Source organism: Lepisosteus platostomus, chromosome 10 (assembly GCF_059453375.1).
Source record: "Lepisosteus platostomus isolate fLepPlt1 chromosome 10, fLepPlt1.hap1, whole genome shotgun sequence".
Lineage (NCBI taxonomy): Eukaryota > Metazoa > Chordata > Actinopteri > Semionotiformes > Lepisosteidae > Lepisosteus > Lepisosteus platostomus.
The window spans coordinates 7395512-7407675 of NC_142620.1; the positions used below are offsets into that span (position 1 = coordinate 7395512).

Sequence of the window (12164 nt, forward strand, 5' to 3'; positions counted from 1 at the left end):
GGGCGGTTTGAGCCAGGCTTGCGTGACGCGAAACTGCATCTCGCCTTGACTCACTTCGTTGTAGGTCTTCGCACGCTGACCGGAGAAGCGCTGACTGAGACACGGACCTGCTCTCCTCTGGGTGAAGAAAGGGTAGTGCCCTGATCCCCAAAGGGTAAATCTTACTATATGGCGGTGGTGCAACATTAGTAGGTACGGTATTATCGCTTTTTAAAAAAAATATATAAATATAATTGATTGAAATTTAAAACCATATCAAAATGCTTGTTTAGTCAACGATGCTCTCGTCGTCTTGCCTTGCACACGTTCTCTTTGTCTGGAAATGCACGCCGAGTGTTGTGGGTAGTGAACCCCACCCCATTCCTCCGGGACCCCAGATCCCAGGAGCGGGGACTAGGAGTCTCAGAAGTGAATTTGCCGATTTCTGCAAAGCTGGTCTTGCATGGAACTGTGCCATGAGCGTCGCTCTCCTCCAGCACGGATGAATTACCGTCCTTCTCCGCTAGCATCCTTAAACGGGCTGTTGTTCGCCTTTCCCTGTGCCTGTACTTGTACTTCTGAGAAGTTCGCTTCTGTTGCCTGCTCGCGAACGCGACACGCCCTGCTCAAAATAAATGATGCATCTACAACATTTAGGAATGAGTTCTGGGCTGTTTATTTTTAAATACGTGGTTCTTAAAAAAAATGAAGAAATGAATTTATGTTGCTACGGGGACGTCAGTGTCTGTGATAAAAATGAACGTATTTGTGAACTCTTCAACAAGTGTTGCGGGTGAAGATAAATGCCCTTATCCGGTGTTCAGCGAATAGTTGTTGAATGAGCTTCCAACACGCTTACATTAAACGCCCAGACAAAGAAAAATACGAAGGAGGGGTGATTTGGGAAGGCCGGCGGGGGTACTGGCGCTGTCGCCCGGGCGCTCCTCTCGTTCTGCACAGCCGCCCCGCTGGTCGGTCACTGCGGGGCGACAGCGCACCTGAGCGAGGGGCAGTGGACCGCGGCCGGGGAGAGGTGGGGACGGTGTGGGACGCGCGGGGGAGAGAGACAGGAAGAGGACTCGGGAGCGCAATCGCGCGGCCGGCAGAGGTGGAGAGGAAGCGGCTCGCTCTCTCGCGTGCCATTAGCACCGGTCCCTCGCGCGCTCCGGGCAGGATGTGAGCCATTTAGGAAGAGCGTGACAACAGAACCCCTGCGTGATACATTGGGAGGGATTTTTTCTCGCCAGATCCACCAGATTTCCAGTCATGGCATCGGATAGTAAGTAATCCACCGGTTTATTTATTTTCACGTCGTTTTGCATTCTGCGCTCAGGTCTGCAGCTCGGGGTCATTTAAAATGATTTTTTTTGCCCCTTTATTTTTCTAAAAAAAAGAAACCGATAATCGATGTGCTAGTGTTACTGATTATGTAATGAATGCTGTCTACTGCAATTTCAAGTGGGCTTCAGCTTGCATATTTCGCCATCCATTTCTTAGAATTCGCTTGATTAAATTTTAAAATCTGATTTAGCAGGTAAACAGTGTCTTAAACGTGTAAAGCATAATATGATATCGTGTGAACACGCTTCGTTCAGTTACGGGACGTGTCCCTTCCTGCCATAATAAGGAAATAAAAATCTGTTTAATTTTTAACATTCAAATAGAATCCGTTGACGACGTTATAGTGTTGATGTTCCTTTCAGTTGTTCCAATCGGACATGCAGAGAAATGTTTTAATTACGCTGAAGAGATATGACGTGGGTGCATTCGTGTGAAGATACAGTGTCACCGGTTTGGTGAAAACTACGGAATCGGTTTGCAGTGAGGTACTATATACTGAGGGGACCACACTAGGAAAAATACAGTAGTGACGAGTCGCAGCCTAATGTGCTTATTCTTCTGAGAGCGCTGATGCATTTGATACAGGATTTGTATTCTCGAATGAAGGTACAGTAGGTGGCAGGACAACAGGACATCGCGCACGGTGGGCAGTAACACTCCCGCACAGAAGATCCGGAGGAAGTCTGGCGCTCAGCCTGAGCTTTTGTCAGAAGTCCACAAGACAGGTTGAAGGAGTTCACCTGTTTATCCAGGAAGCCTCGATGTGTACGATCTGGCACTGGCTTTGAAATACAAGTTTACCATCAGCGCAGTTAGCTCTGAAAAACCAGGATTGAGCAGGGTATTTTGTTTAACGCAGTACGTGAAAGGATCACCGGTTACTAACATTTTGTGCTCTTAGTTTTCAAATCTGACTATTGCACTACTTTTTCAACAAAATATATCTCTGTTGGGATATACGGTCATTTAGAATTATATTAATATTACTAATATATATATATAGACGTTTGTTACAGTGATTGCCCAGTGCGTACAATATGGAGGGGGGGTTTCTAATCCCCACAAACACAAAACATTTCGATAACATTATACAAACGTTATTCAGATGGTAAGGAATTAATTACAGGTGACATTTTCTAGATGTTCAGAAAACACTATTCATTGTTTTATGCATATTTTAATAGGGCAATAATATTGTACTGCAATATGACACAATACAAGAATTCTGCTTCCCTCATCAACAAGGTGATGGGAAAAGCCTGGCATGCTGTTGTGATTCTTTCTCTACAAATGGTATTAAAATGATTCTGAGCCCATCCATCTGCCTGTTACATGTCCAAAATAATTATGAGTGTCATTATAAATCAAGATAGTGTTTGCTGTGGATGTTTGATGCTGAGATTTGTGCTTTGAGAAATGCCCTATGTGGATATGCAGTACTATCTTTTTAGTACAACAGTGGGGTTGAGTCTGGTTTCTCACTTGTGGAAGTCTTCTCTGTCCTTCCACACAGCCCTGCCCTGGACCTGTGCAGCAGGTGTCATCTGCTCTGCTGCGCTGGCTGTTCCTTTTCACAGAAGCGCAGGAAAGGTGCTGAGGAGCTGCTTTCTATCCTAGACTGCCCATGTACTGACCAGCACCCTGTCCTGTATTGACCAACCAGTGCAGACTGGGGGACAGAGTACTGACCTCACAGTGCAGACTGGAGGACAGTACTGACCTCACAGTGCAGACTGGGGGACAGAGTACTGACCTCACAGTGCAGACTGGAGGACAGTACTGACCTCACAGTGCAGACTGGAGGACAGTACTGACCTCACAGTGCAGACTTGGGGACAGAGTATTGACCTCCGGCGCAGACTGGCCTTCCTGTATGTGTAGATGCACATGTGTTTCACCCCTGCTGTTATTTTCCCAAATATTACTGAGGGTGCATTTTAGATCTATAAGAAAATACTTGTCTAGAATACTGTGTTGGACTGCAAGGGTGTGTGGGGATCATCGAACCACTCTTTACTGAAATGACACTAGAGCACTTATCCAGAACTTCATTGGCTAACGTCCTGGTAGATGGAAAGGGTTGAACTTTTGTATGTTTAAATTCAGCCCACTGAAGCTCAGCAGGTGTGAGCCTGGTCAGTGCCGGGATGGGAGACCTCCTGGGAAAAACTAACCTTGTTGCTGGAAGAGGTGTTAGTGGGGCCAGCAGGGGGCGCTCACTCTGCAGGCAGTGGGAGTCCTAAAGCCCCAGTGTAGTGATGGGGACACTGTACTGCAAAAGGTGCCGTCCTTTGGATGAGACGTAAAGCCGAGGTCCTGACTCTCTGTGGTTGTTAAAAAAAAATCCCAGGGCGCCTCTTGAAAAGAGTAGGGGTGTTACCCCGGTGTCCTGGCCAAATTTCCCCCTGGCCTTTACCAGTCATTGTGGTTTTCTTTGACTAATGAAGAAAATGTATGAATAACTAATGTATGAATACTAAATAATGACATTAAATCTATAGAACAGTCAAGCGGAAACCGCAGCAAGAGTGACCTTATTCGATATGTGACATCATGACTGGCAATAGCTATGTGCTGTTAAAGGTAAAGGGTTTTAAATCCATGGAAGTACACCTGAAAGAGACTTTAAACCTACTGCTCAGTAGGTGTTATGAGGGACGTTGAATTGCACACGGCCATTTACATTTTGCTGACAGAAAAGTTTTTGCTTTGCCTAGATCTCAACAGATAACTGTTAAGTTCTTTTGTACAACCCTACTGCACAAGAGCTGGAGTTAATCAAGCTTTATATGCACTTTGCAGTTAGCACCTGATTAAGACCTCAAGCCACAGGTGGTCTGGCAGTGTTTCCTCAGTTTAGATAAGCAGCCGAGATCAGTGATGGAATCAGTAATCTGAGCATTCTGGGACTCTTGAAGACTGGGCTTTGTTCATCTGTGCTACACAGGAATAAAGCTTATGTTCTGTAGTATTAAGACCTACAGTTATTACAGAGAATTCTATATAATATATATTCGATATCATATACTATAGAATATATAATAATATATGGAGTTTGCATGTTCTCCTTGTGTTTGCATGGGTTTCCTCCAGGTGCTCCAGTTTCCTCCCACAGTCCAAAGACATACAGTGTTGCTGGGTTAGTTGGCCCTGGTGTGAGTGTGTGTGTCTGTGTCTCTGTGTGCCCTGTGGAGGACTGGCGTCCCATCCAGGGTGCACCCTGCGCTGCGCCCATCGCTCGCTAGGATGGGCTCCAGCTCCCCTGGGACCATGAATTGGATGAAGTGGTTAGAAAAACGGATGGATTGTTATAAAATACAGTCTTAACACCTTGTGAATAAACATTCTCGTGTATTAACAAGGCCGCCCCTCTGACTGTTGAGAGCCTCCAGTGCTGTTCAAACACCCACTCTCTCTCTGCGGTGTGTTTGAAGTGAGACTGTGGGAAAGATGGAGATTCCTCGTCCTGGCCCTTCTTCGGTGAATTCCCTCCCGCAGCCGCCACAGCGCAGCTATGTTCTCAATGAAAAGAATCACTTTACTGGTGGAGTGCTCTTCACCATGAGTGACCACTCGTTTCTTTAGTGAAGCTGGCATATTGGGAATGAAGCTTGTTTCGCTTTTTGGAAGTTGATCATATTCTTTGATAATATTAAGTGAATTCTCGACCCTGGTGTAATAAATGCATCTTGCCTTAAAAAAAAAAACTCTGCAGGCCTTGTTATTTGAAATCTTTACAATGTAGGTCTGCCGAAGTTCTTGACTGAATATGAATCTGAAGTGAAGTGATCTGTGGGGAGCTGTATCAGTGTGTGATCAAAGGAGCAGGTTTAACTCCACTCTGAGGAGTGGAAGGTAAAGGCCACCATAGTGTTTGGATGCGAGTCTCCTTCATGTGTGTCTCCACAGCTGAGAGCTTTTCAATTGTGGAATTAACCCCTACGTGTTCCTATGATTCTAGTGTGCTCTCTTCTGGCATCTCAGGAAGGGCAGATCCCCTGTGTGACAAATCTTTAGCGCCAGAATTGACTATAATTAGGAAAGAATAAACTAGGGGTCTTGCAAAATCCTTGTGCATATGAAAAGTTACACGTGAGAAGAGGGCGTTCAGCTTATCCGGCAGTTTGGCACTTAGTAGTTAATTGATCCAAAGACCTTATCTTGCTGTGTCTTCTTCAAAGAAGCCGGCGTTTTCAGCTTCAATCACATGGCTGGGTAGCTTGTTCCACGCTCCCACCACCCTCTGTGTGAAGAGGTGCCTCCTGTTCTCAGATTTAAATGCACATCCACATACTGTAGTTTCCACTTGTGATTTCCGATTCATATGTTCGTATAATATAGAAAATTGAACTAGCACGCACCTCGTGTCGTATCTTAATTCTATAGGATGTGCTTGGATTCACTGCTCCTCTGTTCAAATGAATAATTTTTTGTGGTTAAGAATCTTTCCAGGATGCTCAACTTTATCTTTAATCTTTCCAGGATGTGGCAAGATCGGAGCTGGGAAAGGTAGTTATGTTCTCATTGAATGGTTTTTACAAATGTGTTTGTGGGTGTGTCACACACTTGCATTTAATGAAACCACACGGGTTCATACAGCCCTGTTGAAAATAAATGATGACTGAAGCTTACCGACTGAACGTTCTTTAACCGATTGTGTAAAATTAAGGGAAATTTTCAGAAAAACAACTGATAATTATTTTGACTTGTGTTGATGAAATAAACATTATCAATAGATGAATGATTACTCGGCCCTTTGACACTAGATATGAGCTACAGCACTGCAGACTTGCTGATTGGCACTGAGCAATGAAAGCCTGACACTTTATAATCACTGACACTTCACTGGCTAGCCTGTCAACAAACCCCTCCAGCACTCAAGGGAGCAATCTGTAATCTTACAATTATTGTATTTCTGGAACCCACATTGAATAGTACACTTGAATGTTTTTGTCATTGCAGTGTTTCGACAGTGAATAGGTGAACAGACTGAACAGAGTCTTGGCAAAAGGATTTGCAAGAGGTCCAGCTGTTCCTCTTATCCAGCCAAATGTCATGGGGGGGGGTTGGTGCTAGGCTTGGCTATCTTGTCTGATGCTTCCTCACACACCTGCTGTGAGAAACAAAGTGCCTAACTATGATACTCCTGCCCAGACAGACTAGGGACAGCTTACTTTAGTTGGTAAAGAGCCAGAGGTACTTAGCAAGCTGATGGTCATTTCTTATGGGCAGAGCCTTGGGTCATTTGTATGTCCGAAAGTGTAAGGAAATCAAATCCCTTTCCCTTTCAGGTCCTTGACAGCTGAAAATAATGCTGAAATAAATCTGATAATGAGAGTTTTGTGCTGCTCTCTAGATGTGTGGTGTTTATGCTGTGCTCTGGTGGGTGACAGCCAGTTTTTATGTATCACTGTCTCAAATCTCTCTAATGGAGGTACATTAGAGCTCTCTTCCGGGCACTGTTTTCTTTCTGAACTGATTTAAGCCACCTTGTCATGCTGGAGACATTAATAGAGGTTATAGAGCTCATGTTGCCAGCACACTCCCTGCTTACGTAGGTCTTTGCAGTCTGGTGAGGATCCTGGAGCACATTACAGCTGAGCCCTGGCTGATTCTTCTGCTGCAGACTGATAATTGAATTGAAGGCTGAGGTTATGGCAGCAAAGACTTGCCCCTTGCCCTCTCGATCTCAGGTTCCTAACTCTACTAAATATAAGTTGGAAGCAGTATTAAAAATGGCACATCTTTAATTCATATTCACCTAACATTAAATGTTACTGTTGTTTTATCTTTAGCTGATTTTTTTTCCAATTTCACAGGTTCACATGAGAGGACTGGCCCTCTGGGCAGAGCTCAGTATAGTCATGCCAGTTTTTCTCCTTCGTCGGCTGGGCAGTGGGTGCATGCAGTTAAATCTGCCTGGGCAGGGTTCCTGGCACAGCAGAAACACGAATGTCCTGAGCCTGGCACTGGAAAAGACACACCTGTCCGTTCACCCAACTTTGCTGCAGTTTCTCTAACATTTTAATCTCGTGGGCTCAATTTCCGTAAGCGTCTAAGAGCTTTAGATGATCATAAGTCACGTTTTTAGACATATAGCCTGGGGTCTAGTGTAACTGCACTTTCTGAAGCATCTAAAATGTGTGCATTGAGGTGTCCTTTGGCGTCTATTGCCTCACTTTATGCAGGGAAAGGCTTGTTAACCTTTGCACATGAGAAGGCCAGTGTACACGACTAAAATTAGACGTTAGAAGTTACATCTGCTTCAAAACTGCTTCTTAGACAATAAAATGTTAAGAGTTTCAACTGTTTACCTGTTTGCTTAGAAGTGAAGTTAGAATGTCATTTTAGTTAGAGCGAAAGTTGGGCACATAAAATAGCTAACTTTAGGCAGAGGAAGTCTGCCTAATAGCATGGTTTGCTGTGTGTGATCATCTCCCTTGGGGCTGCCCAGGACACTGGACAGTGGTATGGTTCAGCTGCTCCTGTGCCAGGTGTGGCTTCATCTGCATGCATGGAGAAAGAAACAGCAGGAGCTGGCAGGAGTGCTGCAGAAAATCATTAAATACCGCGTGGAAGACGTAATCCACAGGGGCGGCCGTGCTGCAGTGCCAGCCCTCTTGGCTGAGGATTTGAGGGCTTGCAGCTTCAGTGGAGAAATGCTCATGTAGCTGTCAGCCAGAGCAAAGTCTGGGCTCTTGGGGGCTGTGCACCGCACTGTACATTCTATAATTACCCAAACCAGGGTGCTCATGACCTGCCAGTCTCTACCCGGTGATTCTGCAGCGTTTTGTGCTAGCTACCTGACCTAGGAAATCACTTCCTTTCTAAATGTCTGCAAAAGACGCACCCGTGAGTTTGGGGGAGCAGAGTCGTCGTTCGTGTTTGCTCTGAGTTGAGGTTTACTTCCTTGTTTACTTGCTGGGAACAGGGCAGCTGCACTCTATTTAGAAGGAGGTTATGCTGATGGTAATGCAGCAAGTTTTTCTTTGCCATCAGGCTAAAGAGGAATAAGCTGGTACAGATAATTATGTGCACCTCTCCAAAGTTCTACTGCTGTACTAAGTCTACCATAATGAACTTTCCTTTAAAGTAATCATTGTCATTGCAGACATTTTTGTCCTGTGATGCACACATTTCTCAAGCTTCGGAAAATAAAGAGGAAACATCTGTTTGCTCTGTGACACAGTTGTTCCCGATCTTTCATTGCCTTTCTTGGTTTCGGCTGTTGCACTGGCTCAGTGAGTGATTCATGCTCTGACTCGGTTACAGTCGCAGAAGGAAGAATTCCCAGTGTGTCCAGCTCATAGCCCTGGCAGTGGTTCAGAGAGCACGCTACAGCGGTATGGCACTCATCTTCGCTGTGGTCACTGAGGCCATGAAAAGCAATAATACATTTAATTTAGAACGTGTTACTGGTATTTACTATTTCTTCAGGTGAAAAACAAGAGTAACGTCATGACAAAATAGCACATATTCCAATATTACTGCATCTGGCAAAATGCTCTCTTCTTTGCACAATGATTCATGCATTTCCTAGCAATCACGGTTAGAGTGTGTTGTGTGATGATTTGTTAGTATTCAACAAGTAACACAATTGGTTAAACTCTGTTAAGCCATGAACTTCACACTAAATATTTAAGCTTACATCACTTTACTCTGAAAACCCTATACAACTGCAGCCGATGTTATGCAACATCAATCCAAACCTTACTTGTGGCAATAAACGATTCATGAGAGTCTGGGTGAAGAGTCCCCTGCCCTGCTCTTTCAGCCTGCTAAGGGGAAGGATTCTGTTTCCTCCCCTCCAAACACACATAATCAGTCACTTCATTCTGGTAAAACTAAAATCATGCTTTAGCCAGAGGAGAAATGTCAGATGGTAAATAGGAAGTGCAATCAATATGGAGACTACAGGGCTACTAATTGCCTTCATAAATTTCCTGCTTCCTGCCAGTGACTCTGGGGCTGCTGACACACAGGCATGGGTGTATAAGACTTCCAGCATTGCTCGGCGCTTGTCTCAAGAGCAGGGCGGAGGTTAGTATAAGGTAAAAAGCTTGTTTAATCAGAGAACCTTACACAGATGTCACATTGGGCAGATGTGTCTTTAATTTGGCACCTGTGTCTTGCTCTGATAAAACTGTGTGCAGGAAGAGTGCTGTGAGAGGTGTTTAGGGTCTCCTGTCCTGAGAGAGCTTTCTTTCTCTGCAAGGGGGTCGGCCTCCTGCTGTCCGATCGCAATGCCCAGATCAGGGTGCGTCCCTCACGCCGCTGCCATTACAGCATGGTGTGGTGTCTTGGGTGTTTAGTGTGGAGAAGACCACAGCGTTCCCTCTGCACTAGTGATGGCGGAAGAGAGTGGAGATAGATGGCCTCTGTGTCTCAGTGGAGATCAGTCAATGTTAAGGCAGGGCGCAAAGGGGGTCATACGAGAGCCGCAGATCAAGACTGAGCCGGCTGAAGCATTTGAGCACCAGAGGCAGGACAAATTAAACAGCACTGTGTAGGAATATATGAAAGACACTGTTTCACCTACAAAGGAGAGACGTTTTCGTTCAACTAATTTCCACGTTTGGTGTTGAGGCACAACAGAACTATTTTTGCAGTACAGTGTTAAAGAGAAAGAAATGCGGATATGCAAAAGAATGTTTGATCGGAGAGGTGTAATGCAAACAGCTCCATAGGTGCAGTTACAACAGACGTAAATACATCTTTGGGGAAATGTTACAAGACTATATAGTGCAGATATTGAAGTTCCAGTAGTCTGGAACAGTGTCCAGCCTTTACAGGCAGTTTTCACAGCACACCATTATACAGACAGATGAAAGAGGCATGAATGGGTATAGACTGCAGTGTCTGGTATTTACCCAGCTGTTTTATCTATTCTTGAACAAAGACAAGGTTTTATTAAACCCTATTGAAATGTGTAGTGTTAAGTTAAGAACTGAAGAAAGGTTACAAATGTGAGAAGGCCGTGTGGAGCATACTGCCCGTTTGGTGGGTAATTAGTAATTGATCCAAGGGTCTCATTCAGCAGTTTCTGGAAGAAACCAAAGTATCGGCTTCAACGACATGGCTAGGCGTCTTGTTCCAGACCCCCACAAATCTTTGGTAAAGAAGTGCCCCCTGTTTTCAATTTTAAATGCACTTGTCCACAAGTGTCCACTTGTGTCCTCTGGTTTGTGTTTCTCTGTCTGAAAAAAGATCTGTATACAGAGGGGAAAAGAAGAAGAGAACCATAAGAGGGTGGAAGACTCTGAGATTCTTCTAACTCTCCTTCAGACACCCAGCAGCTCTGGAGAAGTGCTTGAACTCGTCCTAGTTGACAGAGGGGATCATGGGCTCCTCTCTGGTGAAGTCCGGGTCGGAGTTGTTGACGTCCTCTGAGGACTTCTGCAGGAAACAAAGGGAGGGGGTGGGCAAGAGATACTGTCCAGGCCAGGGCCTGGTGTGGGCATTACCAGGGAGCTCCAGAGGATGCACAGTGGCACTGTTCTATACCACCATGACCCCATGAGCCCAGCAGGCTTTCAGATCATCCAAATGTTCCAGCTAGATTCAGTCTCACAACCTGCAGAGTTGCAGGTTGATTCTATGAGATGCAAAAGATCAAATGAGGATTTTCACAGAGACCACAAATTTCAGGAACTAAGCACTTCTTTAACATGTTTCCAAATACAGAATAAAACAACTATTTTTGCTTATGTGGCTACAGGGATGCCGATGTGACAGTGATAAGTGCTCTCTGTGCTTCATGCTCTGCTCTGTGTAGCCTTCCCTCTGGATAGGAAGGGTGTGGAACAGCATTGGGCAGGAAACACTGTTTCTGAGGGCAGCCTGTTCCTCTAGATAATAGCTGGAGGGTGGAGAGAAATTAGTCTTCCCTACTAGCGTCAGTGTTGTTTGTCGAGCAATAAAGGAATTGTCCCAGGCAGGGCTCTGCATGTGTCAAGACATGCAAGAGGACTATACACTGATAGGCAGATGATTTAAAATGAGAATGAACAAACAGGAGCTTGATAAGAGTGCTGTTAGCCTGGACTCAAGATGGTGTAAGAAAACCTAGAGCACAGGACAAAAGAACCAAATAAAAATGTCTCTCTGAAGTATTAACTCTCCTTGTAATTCATTTTTATTTGGAAATGAAAGTTGAACTGAGTTTATGCCTGCAGTCTAATCTCGGCGCTGAAATTGCTGTCAATAGCTCATTGATCACAGGATTAAGTCAGTGCTGGCCTGACACTTTTACTGTCTACAACTTTACAAGCTGTGCTAATGGAGACACTGGAGAATTAAGATGAATCGATGTTTACTGAGGTCTGTCAGGCGAGGGATTTCCTGTCTCCCAGGCTGGGGATTGGCAGCAGTGGAACAGTGTTTGTACAAACAAGATTAGGTTTTTACCAACACTGAGCCAGGAGCAGGGAGGAGCCCGTGCTCAAGAAAGATCGCCTGGACTGTTTAACCACCACCTTTTTATGGGAAACTGGGAATACAACCAGATTCTTCTGCTAAGGGGCACTGTGACACCTCTTCCTTTCCATATCACCCATCCATCGATTTCACAACCCCTTCTTCCGATTGAGTGTCACAGGGGAGCCAGAGCCTATCCCAGCAAGCAATGGGTGCAAGGCAGGGTGCACCTGGGTGGGACTGTTGACCCCAGGCCAATTTTCCCAGAAGCCAGTAGCTACTAGTCAGCTACCAGTTTATCTATTAAATATGGGGAGAAACTGGAACACCCAGAGTAAATTCATGTGAACATGGGGAGAACATACAGACTCCACACGAACAGCAACCGCTGGGACCACAATTGATCTGAATTGGGCCCCAGCACCACG

The 12164-nt window shown here is 45.1% G+C and overlaps 1 protein-coding gene across 2 annotated transcripts in view; it reads left to right on the forward strand.

Moving 5' to 3' along the window:
• The window catches only part of syt16 (synaptotagmin XVI), a 35547-nt gene continuing 23383 nt past the window's right edge, over positions 1–12164 (forward strand). The window contains exon 1 of one of the 2 annotated variants that reach the window (XM_088647819.1): positions 1–192. Coding sequence is in view for 1 of the 2 variants with exons in the window: in XM_088647821.1 (XP_088503947.1) it covers positions 1246–1258 (13 nt within the window). In the remaining variant the exon portion in view is untranslated. Of the gene's footprint in view, positions 193–894; positions 1259–12164 lie in introns of those variants that run through there. The other variant, XM_088647821.1, reaches the window with a different exon arrangement.